The sequence below is a fragment of the Pempheris klunzingeri genome, chromosome 7 (genome assembly GCF_042242105.1).
Source record: "Pempheris klunzingeri isolate RE-2024b chromosome 7, fPemKlu1.hap1, whole genome shotgun sequence".
In the NCBI taxonomy this organism is placed as follows: domain Eukaryota; kingdom Metazoa; phylum Chordata; class Actinopteri; order Acropomatiformes; family Pempheridae; genus Pempheris; species Pempheris klunzingeri.
The window spans coordinates 1,075,842-1,098,046 of NC_092018.1; the positions used below are offsets into that span (position 1 = coordinate 1,075,842).

General features: G+C 48.3%; 1 protein-coding gene across 1 annotated transcript in view; it reads left to right on the forward strand.

Annotated features, from left to right (window-relative positions):
• Positions 1-22,205, forward strand: part of wdfy3 (WD repeat and FYVE domain containing 3) — a 99,189-nt gene that overhangs the window by 24,292 nt on the left and 52,692 nt on the right. The window contains exons 5-17 of the mRNA XM_070833309.1: positions 4,534-4,761; positions 5,653-5,845; positions 6,823-7,009; positions 7,101-7,267; positions 8,947-9,426; positions 10,483-10,593; positions 11,247-11,440; positions 13,545-13,816; positions 14,226-14,423; positions 16,755-16,838; positions 20,674-20,863; positions 21,076-21,290; positions 21,666-21,778. Of these exons, the coding sequence (XP_070689410.1) occupies positions 4,534-4,761; positions 5,653-5,845; positions 6,823-7,009; positions 7,101-7,267; positions 8,947-9,426; positions 10,483-10,593; positions 11,247-11,440; positions 13,545-13,816; positions 14,226-14,423; positions 16,755-16,838; positions 20,674-20,863; positions 21,076-21,290; positions 21,666-21,778 (2,632 nt within the window). The remainder of the gene's footprint in view (positions 1-4,533; positions 4,762-5,652; positions 5,846-6,822; positions 7,010-7,100; positions 7,268-8,946; positions 9,427-10,482; positions 10,594-11,246; positions 11,441-13,544; positions 13,817-14,225; positions 14,424-16,754; positions 16,839-20,673; positions 20,864-21,075; positions 21,291-21,665; positions 21,779-22,205) is intronic.

Below are 22,205 nucleotides of genomic sequence, written 5' to 3' on the forward strand. Positions count from 1 at the left end.
TGTGTGTGTGTGTAGATGTGAGATGAAATCGGAGGAAGCAGCTTGTATAAAAACAGGATTCTCAGTCTTCTGTCTCTCTTTGACCCATTTGCATCTCCCCTCTTTGATCTGCCGGCAGAAAATAGCATCAGCCTCAGTGAGAAACTCTGATACCAGTAAAATCCCCCCCCCGGCCCCCCCCAGCACATTCTCCACAAACACAGCCATTTCTTTAATCCACTTTTCTGCCCATTTGTTGTCTACTGATGCTTCTGTGTCTCACATGAGTGGCATTATTGTCATACTTTGTCTGTCTGGCACCATTTCATCATCCAACACTAAACCACAGCAGTCAGGATCAGAAGGCGGAGATCTGGTATTTTTAAACCTGAGCCCCGACTTTATAGATCCTGGTGTCTAAATAATATTAATAATAATAATAATAATAACCCAAGGACGCTTTGCATAGAGAGCAAAGAAGAGAAAGGAAGAGCAGGAGCAGAGTGAGGAGGGTCTGGAGGCAGCAGGAGGATTTTGTCATTGATGCGGTACTTAATTGGGTGTTTGGGTGCTGTGTGCTGCCAGGGCTTGGTGGGGGCAAGACCCCGGACAGCTGAGCGTACTGGAGCCTGTCGAGGGCTTTGTTGGGAACCCCAGACAGGACTCTACTGTGGTAGTATAGACTGGTAGGTAGTAAAAGTGTTGGAACTGGTCCAGTAGATCACCAAACGGGCTGCAATGGCTGCATCATGGAAAGGATCCCTACAGAGAGAGACCTGGAAGATCCTTTTGGTTTAACCACAAACAGCACACACACCAGACTACATTCACTAAAACAGGGATTTTAGCTCACAGGACACAGGAGCTGCTGCTCTGCTGCTGCCTCCATCAGTCAGTGTGTTTGTGTTACTGTGAGTTAAACAAATACTGTGTTGGATCCAGATTGAACACAAAGTCACTCAGTAACACAAACAAACTAGTAACTCTTAGAGCAGGAGCTCTAAGAGTTACTGTTTTTGTCAGTGGAGTCTGGTGGCTCTGAGGAGAGTGTTCCTGACCAGCCCAACAGGACATTACAGGTTTAGAAAGACGACAGTTCTCCTTTAACATGTTGTTGGGCTCCTGTTTGAAGGTTAGACGCTGAGGTCTCGTTTTTCTGTCTGCTCTTGTGCTCCGGCCAGCAGACGTCTTCTGATCCTTCAGCCTGCGATCCTCTGGAGGTGTTTGTGGGGTGGGGGGGGTGGGGGGGGTAGCTGTCGGCCGGCCGGCTGCTTTTACTGCTCTGCTGCACATCAGAAATTCACTGTTGTTGTTGTTGTCGAGTCAAACACTTCCTCACTCCCTCTGCAGACATTTTAAAACCACTTAAATCCACTCTGCTTTCCTTTGACCTACATACACACACACACACACACACACACACACACACACACACACACACACACACACACACACACACACAGTTTTTTTGTGGAAGAGTATATTTGAGAGAAAGGTGAGATGCAGTGGAGTCAGTCTGTTTCTGCTGTTTAAGTCTGCTCTCTGCAGCTCTGAGGCAGAAAAGTTGAAGGATAAACTCCTCCAGGGAGGCGTTACAGTGCCGCTGCCTACCGTCTGTGCTCATGCACACATTCAGGCTCGTGCACACATTCAGGCTCGTGCACACATTCAGGCTCGTGCACACATTCAGGCTCGTGCACACATTCAGGCTCGTGCACACATTCAGGCTCGTGCACGTGCTCAAAGCTGCCGCGGAGCAAAACCCAGGTCTATTTGTCAGGTTCTCTGTCTGCTGTTCTTCACACAGTCTGGTGTGACGTGTCCCATGACGGGAGGTTCACTTTTTAAGATGAGCTGTTCCTTTAACTCTCCTCTCTGCCGGGGGCTCCTTCAGCTTCATCGTCCCGTTCACCAGGAGTTCTTGTGCTCTTCCTCTGTGTTTGTGTGCCTCCATGCCGGCCAACATCTTCACATCTCATAGATCTGTCAGAATTAGAGTTAGTTCACTTCACTGTGTTCATCCTGTCTTGTTCTTTTCATTGTTTTTACTTTATATCTGCTTCTATTCTCAGTTTAACCGTCTGGTGTGACTTTGTAACCTGGTTGAGAAAAGAGATAAAGTTTATTATTGACCTGAAGGTGATCCGGCTCACGACCCCGTCAGGTTGTGTTTGGATGCTCTGAATGTCTCAGGTGCAGACCTGTGTGCTCTGCTGATGTTGTCCAGGTTTAAGGAGCGCTCTTCATACACGATCAGCTCTGAGTGAACGGTCTGCAGGTAAAGACAGTAAAGATCTGTGCTCAGAGGGACGAACACAGCGACGGTTCAGTCCGGGCTGATGAGCGGTGAGCCGTCAGCACTGACAGGAGGGGAAGGAAATCCATCATTTGACCTTGAAATGGATGTTTTCTTGCTCCAGCTCTCAGAACTGTGTCCACAGCAACCGTCTGATCAGAATCCAGTATGTGACGAAGCTGCGTCATCGATATTTAGAAAGACTTATGGCGCTTTTCCATCACACAGTTTTAGCTCTACTCGCCTCTACTGTACTCGGTTTGGTTGGTTTCCATTACAGTAGCGTACCGGCTCAAAGTGGGGGGGTCGTCATAGCGAGGCGGCCTGAAGCTCCGGTGGTTCATTTGTATGCGACACAAACACAAACACAACTGAGGACGTGGAGCGTTTGGTTTGTGTGGATCCGTTCACCTCGTTCACAGGAATAATAAAAACTGTTTCCAGGTTTAAAGACGGAGGCTTTGATCGCTCTCATGACTCATCCAGTGACGTCGCTCCCCGGCCAATCGGTGGCCTGCAGTCTGGTGACGTCACAGTTTCAGCTCCACTCAGCTCGCTTGGAACCCCGGTACCAGGTACCAGGAACTATCACCTGGTGGAGAACCAGAAAGGTCGAGTCAAGCCGAGCTGAGCAGAGTAGGTGCTGGTGGAAAAGTAGAAAAGCCACTAGACACCCCCTGAATGGTAGTCGATCGTTCTCACTGGGTGTGAATCTACTCAGGAGCACAAAGTGCTGCACAGGGTCACATTTTAACAACGTACAGGAAGAAATGTGAACACAGGACAGGAAACAAACACATGAAGGAAGAAGTGACGCCTTGACACCTTCTTCTTTCTTTGTCTTGTAACCTGTAACTGTGGGATCAGGTGGATCTGGTTTAGATCCGGTTCTCTCAGATGTAAACTGCAGCCTCACTGATGGGCAGAGTGAGGCCAGCTCCAGGTTCTGCTCATGTTCTCACCTAGAGAACGAGGGTTTGCCTGTCCACACGATGTCCCCCCCCCCCGCCTGCTCAACTGTGTGACATCAGAACACACACACCGACAGGAGGAAGAGTGTGTGTGTGTGTGTGTGTGTGTGTGTGTGTGTGTGTGTGTGTTTAATGGGTTTGTCTTCTTCTCCTCTGGTGTCTCAGACTGTAAAACAAAGGACTCTCCCTGCAGCCGGCCTCCCATAAACCTGACATCACCCTCCCTCCTCCCCCCCTGCCTCTCGCTCTCCCCCCTCAGATGATAAAACAGCAGTGTTTGTGTTTGAGGCTCTTCCTCTCTGCCTTGACGGGACGCCCTTCACGCTCTGCTCTCCCCCCTCCTCCCTCTTCTCCTCCATCTCTCTCACATTTCTCTGTTTTCTGATGGACTCTTCCTGCTGACCTTCACCTGAAAGCTGCAGGACCAACACACACACACACACACACACACACACACACACACACACTTGGTGACCAGCTGGACCAGTGGATGCTGAGGGGGGGGGCTGGTTCACCATCACACACACACCTTCACTCTGAGCTGATGGAGACTCTTAAAGACTGTGACCCCCACTGGACTTTAACTACAGACCCGTCTGTGGATCTGCCTCCACTGTCAACGTCTTTCACCTCTCCTCCCTCCCTCCCTCCCCCTCCCTCCCTCTCCCCCCCTCAGCTGATGGGCTGAGTTGTGTGTGTGTGTTGATCAGTCTTGTGATCCACCTTCTCTCTGTGGTGCAGACGGAGCCGAAGTAAATGGGAGGGTCATCTGTGTGTGTGTGTGTGTGTGTGTGTGTAGGTGTGTGTGTGTGTTTGTGTAGGTGTGTGTGTGTATGTTTGTGTGTGTGTGTGTGTGTGTTTCTGTGTGAGTGTGGGTGTGTGTGTGTGTGTGTGTGTGTGTGTGTGAGAGACGGAGTGAGGTAATTTGTCATTGTGAGCTTCTTTTCTTAGTGTTTGTGAATCATTCGCCTCACTGAACACAAACCTCATCTTCTTTCCAGTCATCTTCTCGGCCATGATGACACACACACACACACACACACACACACACACACACACACACACACACACACACACACACACACACACACACACACACACACACACAAACACACAGTTATTTATTTTCCAGTCCAAACACTCTTTAACCAAACTCAGATTAAAACATCATGTGTCCACTAGTTGTTGCTCTGCAGTGATTAAATATTTCTCTTTGGACTCGTCTGATGATTCACTGATTAATAATTAATGATCTGTTTTTATGCCCCCCCCCCCCCCCCCCATCAGAAAACGGTGGACTGCATGACGACCATGTCTGTTCCCTCCACGCTGGTCAAATGCCTCTACCTGTTCTTCGACCTGCCTCACATGGCCGAGGCCCCGGCGGGCCCCACCCCGCAGCAGCCACCGCCTCCACCGCCCCCCACCCAGGAGAAGACCCCCGGCCAGGGCCACACCCAGCAGGAGCTGCCCCTGGCCGACCGCCGGGCGCTGCTCCAGAAAGTCTTCGTCCAGGTAGAAACATGTCTATACCATTATCGTTATTAAATAACCTTTATGTCAATAACTAACGGTGTTATCCAGTTTACAAGTTAACATGAATATTATAGGGATTAGTTGAGTTTTTGTGTTTTTCAGAACTATGTTTCACCTCTGGAGAAAAGTTAAATCTCATCATTTGTTGGTGATAAAGCGGAAACTTAAAGTTTAAGTTTGGTAGTTTGAAACCTATTTATACATAACCTGGTGTCCAACTAGCAGGTACTGGCAGCCACCAGACTCCATTGACAAAAACAATAGTTTAACCTTGCAGAACACGGGAATTGCTGTTCTAGTTGCCTCCATCGGTTAGTTTGTTTGTCATTATTATCTGTTAAACAAATGTTTTGTTGAATCCGAACTTAACCTTTAAAACACTAAAGTCACACAATAACACAAACACACTGACTGATGGAGGCAGCAGCTCCTGTGTCCTGTTCTCTAAAATCCCTGTTTTAGTGAATGTAGTCTGGTGTGTGTGCTGTTTGTGGTTAAACCAAAAGGATCTTCCAGGTCTCTCTCTGTAGGGATCCTTTCCATGATGCTGTCACACACTTAGAATAACACTCTGAGCCTGTCAGTGGATCAAACAAGCTCTTTTAGTGGACCTACTGTGATCAGGTGCAGTTGTCCCAAAGGATCACGTTGCAGCCATTGCAGCCCGTTTGGTGTCTGCTGGCTGAGGTGATCTACTGGACCAGTTCCAACACTTTCACCACCTACCAGTCACTCAGACACCAGGATGAGGACTCAGGGTTTGTGTCTTCATGTATTAACGACACTCTTAAAGAGACACTCTCCGATCGTCTCCGTGATTAAAGAGCGGTTCCGTGGTTTTATTCCTTTCCGTCTCCTCCCCTGCTTCAGATCCTGGTGAAGCTCTGCACCTTTGTGTCCCCGGCGGAGGAGTTGGCCCAAAAGGACGACCTGCAGCTGCTGTTCAGCGCCATCACCTCCTGGTGCCCCCCCCACAACCTCCCCTGGAGGAGGAGCGCGGGGGAGGTGCTCACCACCATCTCCCGCCACGGCCTCAGCGTCAACGTGGTCAAATACATACACGGTATATATGAACGTGTTAGAGACTCACACACCTGGAGAGACAAAGGAGAGACATCATTCACGCTTTAGAGCTCACAAATAATCCAAGAGATTATTTACAGTTTTGGCAAATAAAAGACGACAATTTACACAGAAGGATGAAGGAACAACACAGTGCAGCTCATTCTTTATTAGATGTTTTATTGTTTTATTCTTATTATTTCTCAGGACTACTTTCATCTGAACGTGTTCTCATGCCACCATCAGTACTTTACCTGTGAAAACACACACACAAATCTTTTTATTTGAGAACAGGAAGAAACGTGGATCTCAAACTTCCTGTAACTCATGACTTTATAGCAGAACAAAACATGACCTGATACCTGTGCAGGTAAAGAATAAGAACTACTAAAGGGAGTAAAGTTCAGAGACAAAACTCTAAAGGCTCCGAGATTAAACGGGAATATTTACAGGAGAGGAATGTGAACAACAGAGATTTAATCAGTAAATGTACCACTAATAATAATAATTAAACAGAAATCAGCCTCTTCACACCACACACACACACACACACACACACACACACACACACACACTGTTTCTTAATCACTAAATCCAACTACAAAGTGTAATTTGCTTTTTTTTTGTAAAAGTGTAATGAGGCTGATTTGCCTCCACAAAGAAAATCTGCTTTACTGAGATTTTAATCCCAAAGAATATTTAAATTCAATAAATAAATAATTAAATAAATAAATTTACGATTTAATCTCACAGAATATCCCCTCAGTACCTCGGTACCCCCCCCCCCCTCCTGATGATGTATTTATTCTAACACACTACATCCTCGCTGTCGTAGTTTCTCCCTCTGTCACTGAACAGCTCTGCTCCTTGCCAGGTCATCATTGTAAATGAGAAACTGTTCTCAACTGATTTTACCTGGTAAAATAAAGGTTAAATAAAAATAAATAAATAAACAGCCCCCCCCCCCTCCGTCCACAGAGAAGGAATGTCTCGGCACGTGTGTGCAGAACATGCAGCAGTCAGACGATCTGTCTCCGCTGGAGATCGTGGAGATGTTCACCGGCCTGTCCTGCTTCCTGAAGGACTCCAGCGACGTGTCCCAGACCCTGCTGGACGACTTCCGGATGTGCCAGGGTTACGCCTTCCTGTGCGACCTCATGCTCAGGTGCAGCCCCCGTCCTGCCGCGAACACGAGCGCGTGTGTGTGTGTGTGTGTGTGTGTGAACGCTGAGCCGAGCCTCTCTGTCTGTTTCCAGGCTGGAACAGGCCAAGGAGGACGAGTCCAAAGACGCCCTGAAGGACCTGGTCAACCTGGTCACCTGTCTGACCACGTACGGGGTGACGGAGCTGAAACCGGCCGGCCTGACGACCGGAGCCCCCTTCCTGCTGCCCGGCTTCGTCCTCCCACAGTCCTCTGGGAAAGGTGTGTTTCATTACCTCTAGTCTGACTTTATACCTGAGTGATGTTCTGTTACTGAATGATTAGCTCCTACTTCAGGAAAACAGTCAACTACTGGGTGGTTAAAGCTATCTGGGCTTATTTTAATTATCCTGCAGGTGTCAGACATTTTATTTTTTTACAGCTCGGCTTTAACTGAATATTCACAAGCTCGGCCACTAAAATCTCCATGAAAGGTTCCTGAAGCTCAGCTCAGTGAGGACTTCATGAAAACATCTGTCCCTGGTGTCTGTAGAGAAGCAAAGAATTCACCTCTGGAGGGACATTCAACCCACTTTATACCTGCCTGAATCCTGACCTTAATCCTGACCTTAATCCTGACCTTAATCCTGCTTTAAACCTGCCTTAATCCTGACTGAGTCCTGACTTTAAACTTTCCTAAATCCTGACCTTAAACCTTCCTTAATCCTGACTTTAATCCTGACTTTAAACTTTCCTAAATCCTGACCTTAAACCTTCCTTAATCCCGATTTAAACCTACCTGAATCCTGACCTTAATCCTGCTTTAAACCTGCCTGAATCCTGATTTTAAACTTTCCTAAATCCTGACCTTAAACCTTCCTTAATCCCGATTTAAACCTACCTGAATCCTGACCTTAATCCTGCGTTAAACCTGCCTTAATCCTGATTTAAACCTGCTTTAATCCTGATTTAAACCTGCCTTAATCCTGATTTTAAACCTGCCTTAATCCTGATTTAAACCTGCCTTAATCCTGATTTAAACCTGCCTTAATCCCGACCCCTTGGCGGTGGGTGTCTCCGTGGTAACGGTGTCACATGGTCCAGACACGACAACATGTTTCTGTGTAACGTGTTCAGGGCTGAAACTCCTCCAACCTGCAGCTGACGGAGCTTTGACCTCACACACACACACACACAGACACACACACACACACACACACACACACAGACACACACACACACACACACACACACACACACACACACTCTCTCTCTGGTGTTTACCCTCCTAACGACAGCTCCAGCTGTGTGCAGTCGTTACCAGAAGCCATCATGATGTGAGGGTTCACTTACACGCCTAATTAGCTCACCACATTCACGTGACGGGTGTGTGTGTGTGTGTGTGTGTGTGTGTGTGTGTGTGTGTGTGTGTGTGTGTGTGTGTGTGTGTGTGTGTGTGTGTGTCTGTGTGTGTGTGTGTGTGTGTGTGTGTGTGTGTTTGTGTGTATCTGTGTGTGTGTCTGTGTGTGTGTCTGTGTGTGTGTCTGTGTGTCTGTGTGTGTGTGTGTCTGTGTGTGTGTGTGTGTGTGTGTGTGTGTGTGTGTCTGTGTGTGTGTGTGTGTGTGTGTGTGTGTGTGTGTTTGTGTGTATCTGTGTGTGTGTGTGTGTGTGTGTCTGTGTGTGTGTCTGTGTGTCTGTGTGTCTCTGTGTGTGTGTGTCTGTGTGTGTGTGTGTGTGTGTTTGTGTGTATCTGTGTGTGTGTGTGTGTGTGTGTGTGTGTGTGTGTGTGTGTGTGTGGGAGTCACCGTCTGTGGTTTTTGTGAACTGTTCAGCCTCCTCCTCCTCCTCCTCCTCCTCCTCCTCCTCCTCCTCCAGGATTTGTGCTTCAGAGAAAAGAGGTGTTTCTGTTTCTTTGATGTTTCTGTGATGATCACAAACACTCACCGTCTCTCCTCTTCCAGGCCACACGGTCCGGAACATCCAGGCCTTCTCGGTGCTGCAGAACGCCTTCCTGAGGGCCAAGACCAGCCGCCTGGCGTGCATGCTGCTGGACGCCATCGGAAACATCTACTCTGCAGAGCCGGCCAACTACTTCATCCTGGAGTCGCAGCACACCCTGTCGCAGTTCGCCGAGCGCGTGGCCAAGCTGCCCGAGGCCCAGGCCAAGTACTTCGAGCTGCTGGAGTTCGTCGTCTTCAGCCTCAACTACGTGCCGTGCAAAGAGCTGTTCAGCGTCAGCGTGCTGCTCAAGTCCAGCACGTCGTACGCCTGCAGCATCACGGCCGTGCGGACGCTGCTGAAGCTGACCCGGCACGACCACGTGTTCAGCGACGTGCTGCGGGAGGTCGGCCTGCTGGAGGTGCTCGTCAACCTGCTGCACAAGTACGCCGCCTTGCTCAAGGACCCGGCCACGCAGCAGCCGCCGCACAACAACGACCAAGGTGAGGCGCTAGCTTCTGACCAGTGGAGCCTTAAAGCTGCTTCCTCTCTAATGTCCAGCAGGGGGCGACTCCACCGGCTCCAAACAGGAGTCTGATTGGATGGAAGTCAATGAGGAAATGAGGCGACTTCTCTCCTGACTCATCAGCTCAGTGAACAGTTTCTGCTCTCAGTCTCTTGTTTACTTCTTCTTCAGCAGGACCACAGAGTCACAGTGGCCACGTCCACTTCTGAAATCTGGTCTGTGGTCATTTCCAGTTCTGTGATCACTAGACACGATCAGCGGTCTGTTTCTGGGCTGCAGGACTGATTACGCCTGTAGAATAAGATGTCTTTCACTGATGTTTACCTGTTGAAGGTAGAAGGAGAAGGGAGACGCCATCTGGAGGCCAACAGGGCGATAATGTGGAGGTTTCACTGTGTCACAGACGGTTTGATGTGTTTCAGCTACTGAAGAGACATTTTATCACATCACGTGTAAAAAAAAACAGACAAAGAAGAAACGTATAATGACGTGAAAACCTCATTCAGAGTTTCTCAGAGGATCCTTTCAGCAGCCCAGCAGCAGACTAAAAGGAATTAATCTACTGATCCAAACTAAAACTAATGGAACAAACACAAACAGGAAGTTCAGGTCATGAACTTCTGCTAAAGGCTCAAAGGATCTGAATCACTGCTCAGTTTACGATTCACAGACCAGTTAAAACAGGAAGAACACACGTCTGTACGTAACAGCTAGTCAGTAAAACCAGACTTTTAAAGCTGCTGTTAAGTTTCTCATGTTGGAGTTACTGCAGTAGTCAGTAGTACTGAGGAAAGAGAAAGTACACCAGTGATTTATCCAGTAGTGATCGGAGTAATGAGCCCAAAACAAAAGAGAAGTGAAGTATATAACACCAGATCACTAATCCTGTTGTTGTTATTGGTCAGTTTTGAATTCTTCCACTCTGATTATTTTCAGCTCATGCCCTTTAATGTATGATGAGTGTCACTGGCTCCTTTAATACGACCACGGTGGGGTCTAACCTCTGGTGTCCTTGTTGTCCCTCCTTGTTCAGCTGACTGTAAAAACAACACCGTGGCAGAGGAGCAGAAGCAGCTGGCCTGGCTGGTGATGGAGACGCTCACTGTCCTGCTGCAGGGCTCCAACACCACCAACACTAATGCAGGTAAACACACACACATCTGTACAAACTCTGGTGTCTGAATGATAAAAGTGTTGGAACTGGTCCAGCCGTTATATCGCTGTCTTCAAACACACCAGACTACATTCACAAAACCAGTCATTTTACCTCTCAGAACAAAAGAGTTGTTGGTCTGCTGCTGCCTCCATCAGTTAGTTTGTTCGAGTTATGGTGTCTCACACAGATATTGTGTTGGATCCGAACTGATCCTTTAAAACACCAAAGTCACACAATAACACAAACACACTGACTGATGGAGGCAGCAGCTCCTGTGTGCTGTTCTCTAAAATCCCTGTTTTAGTGAATGTAGTCTGGTGTGTGTGCTGTTTGTGGTTAAACCAAAAGGATCTTCCAGGTCTCTCTCTGTAGGGATCCTTTCCATGATGCTGTCACACACTTAGAATAACACTCTGAGCCTGTCAGTGGATCAAACAAGCTCTTTTAGTGGACCTACTGTGATCAGGTGCAGCAATTATATTAATTTCAGAACAAGTTAATGGGGTTAGGAGAAACATCGTGACTTTCTGTCCCTTAATAATTAACTTTCATGTCCCCTTTTAGCTTTTAATGTCAGAACTTAATTCAATCAATAGCAACAACACACTACATTGTGTTTACCCTGTGTGTGTGTGTCCCAGCTCTGTTCAGGGAGTTCGGCGGCGCTCGCTGCGTTCACAACATCGTGAAGTACCGTCAGTGTCGGGAACACGCCCTGCTCATCATCCAGCAGCTCGTCCTGTCGCCCAGCGGAGACGACGACATGGGGACGCTGCTGGGCCTCATGCACTCTGCTCCATCCAGTGAGCTGCAGCTGAAGACCGACATACTGAGGGTAACACACACACACTCACACACTCACACACACACACACACACTCACACACAGACACACACACACTCACACACTCATCTTCTGAAGTATAATTGCGTTTTCAGATTGTTCTCCTCCAGACGAGCTCATTCTCACGCCTTCTGAAAGCCTCGGCTGGATTAACCCGTCAGCGTTTCGCTCCCGTTTCACTAATCAGGGATTTTAATTATCAACCCAAAAAAAAAAAAACATGAAGACTTTTACCAGATCCAGTTTGAGTGAAATGATTTTCTCCTTGTGAGCTCTGCAGACGGTAACACCACTAATAGATGTGAACACCTTTAACCCTGTGAGGGCTGATCACGGCCTCCTCGCCGCTGCTCAGGAGCCTACACGCTACCAGCCCATAGTCCCAGCCCATAGTCCCAGCCCATAGTTCCAGCACATAGTTCCAGCACATAGTCCCAGCCCATAGTCCCAGCACATAGTCCCAGCCCATAGTTCCAGCACATAGTCCCAGCCCATAGTCCCAGCCCATAGTCCCAGCCCATAGTCCCAGCACATAGTCCCAGCCCATAGTTCCAGCACATAGTCCCAGCCCATAGTCCCAGCACATAGTCCCAGCACATAGTCCCAGCCCATAGTCCCAGCCCATAGTTCCAGCACATAGTCCCAGCCCATAGTCCCAGCCCATAGTCCCAGCCCATAGTCCCAGCACATAGTCCCAGCACATAGTCCCAGCCCATAGTCCCAGCCCATAGTCCCAGCCCATAGTCCCAGCCCATAGTCCCAGCACATAGTCCCAGCACATAGTCCCAGCCTGGAGGACAGGAAGAGGATGTCTTCAGCATCCTGTGATTGGTTAAAAAGAAAAGCCTCCACTGTGCTCAGTCTGTCTCAGCGAAGCATCGTCTCTGTTTCTACTTCTCTTTTATTCTCTCTTCCTCCACTGGGACGCATCGTTTTGTCCTGTTCTCTAAAATCCCCGGTTTAGGGAATGTAGTCTGGTGTGTGTGCAGAGAGTGATATAACGTCTGGATCCTTTCCATGATGCTGTCAGACTCTCTTCAAACACACCAGACTCCATTGACAAAAACAGTGATTTTACCTCACAGAACACAGGAGCTGCTGGTCTGCTGCTGCCTTGATCCATTAGTTTGTTTGTATTATTGTGTGTTGGGCAAATATTGTGTTGGATCTGAATGAACCATTTAAAACATAGAAGTCACACAATGACACGGACAAACAAACTGATGGAGGCAGCAGCAGAGCAGCAGCTCCTGTGTTCTGTTCTCTAAAATCCCTGTTTTAGTGAATGTAGTCTGGTGTGTGTGCTGTTTGTGGTTAAACCAAAAGGATCTTCCAGGCCATTGCAGCCCGTTTGGTGGCTGCTGGCTGCGGTGATCTACTGGACCAGTTCCAACACTTTTACTACCTACCAGTCGTTTAGACAGTATGTGCTGCTTTAGATGCTGGTGTTTAACTTATCATATGACACACACGTATGTTTTTGTCCTGTCATTCCAACATCGTCGGCATCGAGAACAGAAGCCTGGTAGATTTCCCCTCAGGTGTAAACTGGTAAAGATCCCCGGTGGCGCTGAGCTCTGCGTTCTGTCGACACTTCCCGTCACCTGCGTCAGCCACAAGCTCCGTCTGTTACTGATCACAGACGTCTTCTTCACTTTTCAGTCGCTAATTCAGAACTTTGGCTGCCACAGCGACTCTCTGCTCTGGGGCTGTTTTCAGGCCTGCAAACTCCAATCTGGGTCACACTCTGATGTTTCAGTTAGGCTACATGCAAATGTGCTCGATAAAACTTGTAGAGTAAAAATCCAGAAAAAAGCGTTGGGTGCAGTGAAACCCGGAGGCGCTCGTACATACGGAGACGAGGAGTGAGAGGAAAAAGAGTTGACGAACAGAGATGTGACTGAATGAGGCGACGAAAACTCAACCGGGGAGAGAATGAAGTGATGTGGAGCTGATGAAACACACGATGGATGAAAGAAACGTGGAGAACAGGTTTTATTAAATGTGTTAAACGTCTTAGTAAACAGCTCAGTTGTTGTTTAAATCTAGATTATCAGCTGGAACAGTTTTAACTCCTCGTCCTTCCTCGTCTGCAGGCGCTGCTGGCGGTGCTGCGTGAGAGTCACCGCACCCGGACGGTGTTCCGCAAGGTGGGCGGCTTCGTGTACGTCACCTCCCTGCTGGTGGCCATGGAGCGCTCGCTGTGCCAGCCGCCGCGTCACGGCTGGGACCGCGTCAACCAGAACCAGGTGTTCGAGCTCCTGCTGACCGTCTTCTGCACGCTGACCGCCGCCATGCGCTACGAGCCCGCCAACTCACACTTCTTCCGCACGGAGATCCAGTACGAGAAGCTGGCTGACGCTGTGAGGTGAGATCTGCTCTCACACACCTGAGGCCCCTGGACAGTCAGGGAATTGTTGTAACTGTAGTCCAGTGCAGCTCTAATGATTATTTTTGTCACAGTTTAATCTGCTGATGATTTTTTGACAGTGAAAAATGTCCATCACAGCATCTTAGAGCCCATCGTGACCTCAGCTGGTCTCAGTTTGTCCAAAACCCCCAAATATTCAATTTATTAGAATGAAAAAGCAGCAAATTTTCAGATTTCTCAAATCACACTTTTGTAATTTCTCTTTAAAAACCGACCTAAAGAGTGATGTGACCCTCAGACATGGAGGAGGCAGAATGACGTGCTCCCTCTGTCTCTGGTGTTTTGTGTGTAATTCTCCTTTTATTTCCTCTCATTAACCCCCCCGTGGTGCCCCCCCCCCCTCCAGGCTGCTGGGCTGTTTCTCCGACACGAAGAAGCTCGGAGCGACCGCCGTGTTCCCCTCCAACGCTCAGCCCTTCCAGAGGCTGCTGGAGGACGAGGCGGCCCCCGGGGGCTGCGCAGGAGACAGCGTCTGTCCCACGCTCAAGCACTGCAGCAAGCTCTTCATCTACCTGTACAAGATGGCCACCGACTCCTTCGACAGGTGAGCGGGCCGCAGACCCGAACATGCTGAGAGCGTCTTCATCATTTCACCAGATCAGAAAAGTGACCGGAAGTTCTGTTAGTGAAGATTTATTATCGCTGCTAACCGTCAGGGAAGGATGTGATCAGTGGGCGTACCTTTACCTTTACCTTTACCATACCTTTACCGTACCTTTACCTGTAGCTTTACATTTACCTTTACCTGTACCTTTACCGTACCTTTACCTGTAGCTGTAGCTTTACATTTACTTTACCTTTACCTGTAGCTTCACCTGTAGCTTCACCTGTACCTTCACCTGTACCTTCACCTGTACCTTCACCTGTCCCTGTGTCTGTAGATTGTGGGGGTCGGCTGGAACGCTCCCCTCCCTCCCGTGTGGTTAATGTTTGAATATTCTGATCAGCAGCAGATTATAGTTTTGCGCTCGTTTGTGATTAAAGTCGCTCGTTTTCCAAAATAAAGAAGTGAAGTTTGCTGAAGAAGAAATAAAATCAGACTCTCGGTGAATCGCAGCATCGAGTTCCTTTGAATCGCTGAGCTTCACTGTGCTGGACCGTTGAGAGCTTGATGCTAAGCTAACGGGGCTAACGTCAGCCGACACCTGTAACCGTGGTTACAGACGGTTCAGGACCCTTAAGATAAGAACAGTAACACAGAAATAATAAAACCAAGAGATCTGAGCAGCGGCAGCGTTGATAAAAGGCTTTTTTTATTGAGTTTTAAGACGTGATTTGATGAAAGCAATAAAATAAATGTACTCTAACACCTAGAACCTGTCTGTGGATGTTCAGTGTGCGTCGATGGAGTTCAGACCGAGAGACGCTTTCAGTGTGTTTGGACTCTGTAGGTTTGGTTCAGGTTCCTCCAGAACGTTCCAGCAACAGACCAAGAGGCTCATCTTTTCCTCCGCGGTCCTCCGACATGTTGGAGTCTTTTTTAATTAAAAACTTGTATTTCTTCTGTGAGGGTCCGTCTGAATGTGCTGACCTCATTCGAGTCTTAAAAGAACCCTTAATGGACATTTTTTAACATTCAGGATCCAATTTATTGAGCCTGAGGGGAATTATTGTTTGGAAAACAAGCACGAGTGTTTTCAGCTGACCTAAAAACTGCCTCACACTGAAACAAGGGAGAAGTGCTGAAAACCAAGTGTAAATATTTGCTGTTTACCACATCTGATTATTTGTGTTCCTGCTCTCTGAATAGATGATCATGTAATTAGAAGCCACAGTTATTATACAAACTGCCTTCCGCTACAGACACCCACAGGTCAGCGAGTGTCTCCGTCAGGTCACAGTGTAGAGCCTCTGTGAAAACTCTGAGGTGTTTAATAAAGGAGCTCACTGTGGTTCTGCTTCAGCTGCTGGTGAAAGCAGTGTAAATGATTAAAGGGTAACTCCTGTGTTTCTACCCCTGGGTCCTCTCTCTTCATATCCTGGTGTCTGAGTGACTGGTAGGTACTAAAAGTGTTGGAACTGGTCCAGTAGATCACCTCAGCCAGCAGCCACCAAACGGGCTGCAATGGCTGCAACACACCAGACTACATTCACAAAAACAGGAATTTTATGTGGTGCAGCACACAGGAGCTGCTGGTCTGCTGCTGCCTGGATTAGTTAGTTTGTTGGTGTTATTTGTGTGACTTTGGTGTTTTAAAGGGTTAATTCAGATCCAACAGAATATCTGTGTAACACACAATAACACAAACAAACCAACTGATGAGGCAGCAGAAGACCAGCAACTCACGTGTAGAATTCCTGTTTTTGTGAATGTAGTCTGGTGTGTTTGAAGAGAGCGATATAACGGCTGTTAGTGCTGGCTGAGGTGATCTGTTGGACCAGTTCCAACACTTTTAGTACCTACCAGTCATTCAGACACCAGGATGTGAACAGAGAGGACCAGGGTTAGAAGACACTGTAGTGTTCCTTTAAGACTCAGACTGCTGAATCATTGAATCATTTCTCCTTGTGCGTTAAAGTTCACTCCACCTGGAATATTCACACTGAAAATCCGGTTGTGTTTGCACAACACGTTAGTTTGAAGGCACCAGACTGGAGCCGTACCGCGGTAGATGTGCTCGGTTGCCGTGGCAACACCTCGTGCTCGGCGTCATGCATGTTCTCCAGCTGTAGCTCTGATCCTGTTTCTTTCCACTAACAGCTTCTTTTCCCTCTTTTCTCTCTCTTTCTTTTTCCTCGTCTAACCTCTGGTGCCGTCTGGCTGTTCATCCTCGGCCTGGTCCATCGGCACGACTGCGTGTGTGTGTGTGTGTGTGTGTGTGTGTGTGTGTGTGTGTGTGTGTGTGTGTGTGTGTGTGTGTGTGTGGCCATGCAGTCGTGCGGAGCAGGTGCCTCCCTGCCTGACTCATGAGACCTCGCTGCCCTCGCCGTGGGGCACGCCGGCACTCGCCAGGAAGAGGTAGCTACAGCGCTCTGCCACTGTCCTCACCCTCCTCTCCATTTTCTTCCTCCTCAGTAGATGCTGAGAGCGCCCACTAGTGGCACTGTGGTCATAACTGTCACCTAATTATTTCAGGAAATCCTGACAGTGTGGTAAGGTGTTGCTGCTTACATCATCTGAGCTACAGAGATGAAGTCAGAATTCAGATATGTTTTTGTTTTTGTCAGTCAGTAATACCTTAAAGGGTGACTCCTGTATTTTTAAGCCCTTTTAAACACAATTTCTACATTCTACAAGTGTTGGCATTGGCCCAGTAGATGGACTGATTAGGTTTAACCACAAACAGCTGTTATATCGCTCTCTGCACACACACCAGACTACATTCACTAAAACAGGGATTTTAGAGAACAGGACTCAGGAGCTGCTGGTCTGCTGCTGCCTCCATCAGTTAGTTAGTTTGTGTTACTGTGTGTGACTTTAGTGTTTTAACAAGTTAATTCAGATCTAAAGTTATGCGCTGAAGCACTAAAGTCAGAAAAACTACACCAGCAGCTCCTGTGTCCTGTTCTCTAAAATCCCTGTTTTAGTGAATGTAGTCTGGTGTGTGTGCTGTTTGTGGTTAAACCAAAAGGATCTTCCAGGTCTCTCTCTGTAGGGATCCTTTCCATGATGCTGTCACACACTTAGAATAACACTCTGAGCCTGTCAGTGGATCAAACAAGCTCTTTTAGTGGACCTACTTTTCTCGGCTGCCAGCTGAGGCGATGAACTGGCCCAACTCCAACATTTTATATCTACAACAAATACGACCCAGATGAGTTTTCCTTAAAGAATAATTTCAAAACCGACTCTGCTGATCCCCTCCACATCCTCCCATCTTATTTAACATTGATTATGGGATGAAATCCTTCCCAGACTGTGTGGATGGAGCGATGAAAACGACTCCTCATGTTACTCCTCTTGGTCTGGAAAAAGCAGGCTGATCATGTGACAGACTGAGGAGCTGAGAGTGAAGTGACTCATGTGAGGAGTGTTTCTCCTCTTACCACCACAGAGGAAAGTCCGTCTCACCACTTAACTCCAAACACTTTTCCACTGCTGCTCTCAGCCACATTACTGTCGGCCTGAAGCAGCATTTTCCTCCTCATCACATTCCTCCTCTTCTTCTTTTGTCGCTCAGCTGAAGCCCCCCCCCCCTTCCCTCTCTCTCCCAGACTCTGCTGCTCTTTGAATCTCATCCACAACCAGTCAGGACTCGGTGAGGAGAAGCTGGGGGGTCTCCTCCCCCCCGTCTGTCTGCTTGGATCAGCTCCAGCGCTGCATATTCATGAGGAGGACTAATCTGACAATTACACACCATCAGGCCTTCGTCCTTGTTTGTCTGCTCCACTAAAAGACCTAATTATATATTTGAAACAATAACTTTTAGGTTTTATTCTTCTCAAACCGTCTTCTCGCTGCGTTCTGTCCTCTCGTGAGTCCGAGGGAGGAAAAAGACGACGCTGTTAGTTTGATTTAACTGAAACCATCTCCTCTGATTCCACCTCTTTCCCAATGATAACATCCAAATCGTCTCGTGCTTTGTGAAGCTCGGCCTCCAAGAAAACTGTAATCAGTGCCGTGATGATCAGCGGCTCAGCGAGAGCTTCACATCAGACGTCTGGACAGAACTCAGTCAGCGCTGCACATCCATGCTCACATACTTCCTCGGCCGTCTCAGAGTGAAAACGGCCTCTGATGAATGTTTCACCGCCAGAAAACTGTGCTGATCGGCCAAATAACAGCGGAGCTTCTGCACTGCACATCTGGACGCTCGTGTGAAGCTCTTTGGTTGGTGCTTCGTTACAGAAAGATGTATGTAGAGAAAAAGATACAGATGTGTGTATTTAAGATGCATCAAGAGAGAAAAAGCCACGTTAGGCAGAGAGCTGTGACAGCAGGGAGAGTGTGAATGGAATAAAGACACCTGTGTGTGTATTTCCTGTAAATGTAAATGTAAAACATCAGATTTAAAACAGGTTGAGAGCCATAAACGGTGCTGATGTAGTGGTTCTTGTCCACGTTAATTTAACTAGCAGAGTTGCACTGATCAGTCACATTTACTCAGATGACGTTAGCGAGCTAACCTGCTAGCTGCTGCACTGATCCTAAAATCATTCTAATGTGTGAAACCCTGAGAGCCGTTTAGTTCACGTTAGTTTGACTGTCTTTGTCTTAGCCTGCAGTTTCCTCTTAGTTTAATATTAGTTTAATCAAATATGTTGATGAGTCTCTTTCTACCTGCTGAACCTGTGTACTGAGACAATAAGAGCAGAGCAGACACTGTGGTGCTCTTGCCCCCCCCCCCCCCCCCCCCCCCCCCACTGTGACGGCTGGAGCTGTGAGCCGAGCACCAGCCCGCTCAGCGCTCATCCTTTAGGACTACAGTTACACTCTAAAAACTACAGTTAACATTCCTGCAGCCTGTGAACATGAACGACCCACGACCGCCCCCCCCCCTCTCAGCACTTTACGCTGACGCCGGCCTTTCCCAGCACCCCCCCCCACCCAGAGGGGCTTTGCCGCTCTGTAATTTGCATCGCAGCAACGTCCCTGTTTTGTCTAATTGGGCGACTGCAGGCCCCGGCAGATCTCCTGCTCTGTGCTGTTCACACATGAGGAGCCTCCGACACCCCGACCTCTGCCGTGAGGGGGCCGCCGGCTCATGGTGGCTTAAGTTGGAGTCAAAGTGTTGAACGCAACACTTATATTCAGTCCTTGGCGTCCTTATTTCTGTGCTCATTATTCAGATGTTTCCACTGAGCTGATCTGGAAAACTCGGTGGCTGTAAATCTGAATATTCAGCAGCCAGTTTCTCTGTTTTTAAGAGCCAGTTACATATTTTACAGTCGAGGATTTCTTACAACCTAAACTTCAGCTGGTGGGAGTTCATGTGCAGACTGAACTAACGTGAGTTGACTTGATCAGGACACTCTCATAACCATATTAAAGGATAATGTTTTCATTACCTGGACTGTTTTTTTTTAATTGGTCCAGTAGATCACCTCAGCCAGCAGCCACCTGCACCTGATCACAGTAGATCCACTAAAAGAGCTTGTTTGATCCACTGACAGGCTCAGAGTGTTATTCTAAGTGTGTGACAGCATCATGGAAAGGATCCCTACAGAGAGAGACCTGGAAGATCCTTTTGGTTTAACCACAAACAGCACACACACCAGACTACATTCACTAAAAGAGGGATTTAAGCTCACAGGACACAGGAGCTGCTTCTCTGCTGCTGCCTCCATCAGTCAGTGTGTGTGTGTTATTGTGTGTTACACAGATATGGTGTTGGATTCAAACTAACCTTTGAAAACACCAAAGTCACACAATAACACAAACTGACTAACTGATGGAGGCAGTGGTAGACCAGAAGACTCCTGTGTTCTGCAAGATAAAATTAGTGTTTTTCTTAATGGAGTCTGGTGGTAGTGGACCTACTGTGATCAGGTGCAGTTGTCCCAAAGGATCACGTTGCAGCCATTGCAGCCCGTTTGGTGTCTGCTGGCTGAGGTGATCTACTGGACCAGTTCCAACACTTTTACTACCTACCAGTCATTCAGACACCAGGATGTGGACACAGAGGACCAGGGTTAATAATACTGAAGTGCTCCGTTAACAGAGATCAGCAGAGTTCCCTGTACATAAAACTAAAAGCTAAAAACAAAAAGTATAGTATTGTTGCCTCTTCTTGATCAGAAAAGAAACACAGAACTGACAGTGTTTGTTCGGTCTTGTTGCTGTGCAGCACTGACGTGTCCCAGTTTGTGACTCAGCTGGACTAAAGGTGACTTTCTCTCCCCTGTCCTCCCAGACATGGCTACTACGGTACGTCAGGTCCTCCCGCCCCCGTTAAAGCCCTGACGGACCTGAAGCTCCACTTAGCCAACCCCTCCCACCCAGCTTCCTCCTCGTCTTCGTCCGACATGGTGGTCATCCACCCGGGGGCCGTCCTGGCCATGCTGGACCTGCTGCCCTCCGTTTCCTCCGACAGCCAGCCAGAGGTGAGGACACAAAGGAAGGAAGAGCGCTAACACACACTTCCTGTTCTAGTGGGTGAGGGGGTCACATGCAGGGCAGAAAGTACCTCTTCCTGTCACTTTATGGACAGAAGAATCAAATTAAGTACCTAAAAATGTTGACACAATCCTGTAAATCATATTTGTCCTTAAATACTGACCTCCCCTCCCTCCTCCTCCTGTTTGCCCCCCCCCAGCACGCCCTCGACCTGCAGCTGGCGGTGGCCAACATCCTCCAGCTGCTGGTGAACAGTGAGAGGAACCAGCAGGTCCTGTGTGAAGCCTGCCTCCACCAGCGGCTGCTGCAGCGCTGCAGTCAGGCCCTGGGCGACGAGGACCACCCGCTGCACCCCCCACTGCAGAGGATGTTTGAGCGGCTGGCTTCACAGGCCCTGCAGCCGATGGCACTCCGGTACTGGGCCTAACTTTAAAGTTAAAGGAGAAGCAGCAGCTCCTGTCAGTGGAGTCTGTGTGAAGACTGTTTGTGGTCAAACCAAAAGGATTCAGTGGTTTTAGCCTTACTGTGGGGGTGGGGGTGGTATCTGACATTTCTCCTCCCTCCCTGAGTGTTTCTCTAATAAGCCTCAGTAGATGTTGATACAGACACATGGGAACAGAAACCACAGTAAAAGAGAGCTGTTCAAAAAGAGGATCCTACAGACTAGGAGCTGCTGCAGTAACCAGGCAGGACCAGGAGGAACACTCATGTTGTGTTTGACTCATCCTGTGTGTGTTTTCTTCTTCGTTGGTGGTTTTCATCCCTGTCGTCTGTCGTCTTCTCCTCCAGGGAGTTCCTGCGTCTCGGAAACCCCCTGAACTGCGGCGCCTGGGACAAGAAGCTGCTGAAGCAGTACCGGGTCCACAAGCCGAGCTCCCTCAGCTACGACCCCGAGATGAGAAGTAAGACACCGCCACGCGTCACATGACCGTCTGTTCGGCACTTCAGCCACTTCTACCAACACCTGTGCTGTTTTAGACCTTAAACATTGGACCTGCAGCAGAGCGTTCAGACAGAGGCTGATGTAGTCTGACAGGAAGGAGGGAAATAAAGAGTTACAGCATGTAAACAGACCCCACATGATCCGAACGGGTTTAATCTAACTCAAAATAAAATAGAATACAGAGACGGAGGATAAAAACCCAGAATGAGAACAACAGTCCTGTGTAAAGTGTGTAAAGTGTGATAGCAGAGTGAAGGACAGCAGTGAGGGGCTGTAACAGAGCTGCTCTCCTCTGATTAACATCCAGCTCCTGTGTTTAGACAAAGATCGGCCGGCTGCTGTGAATCCACTGTGCATGCTTTGTTTTCCGTCCTCGGCTGTTAGTG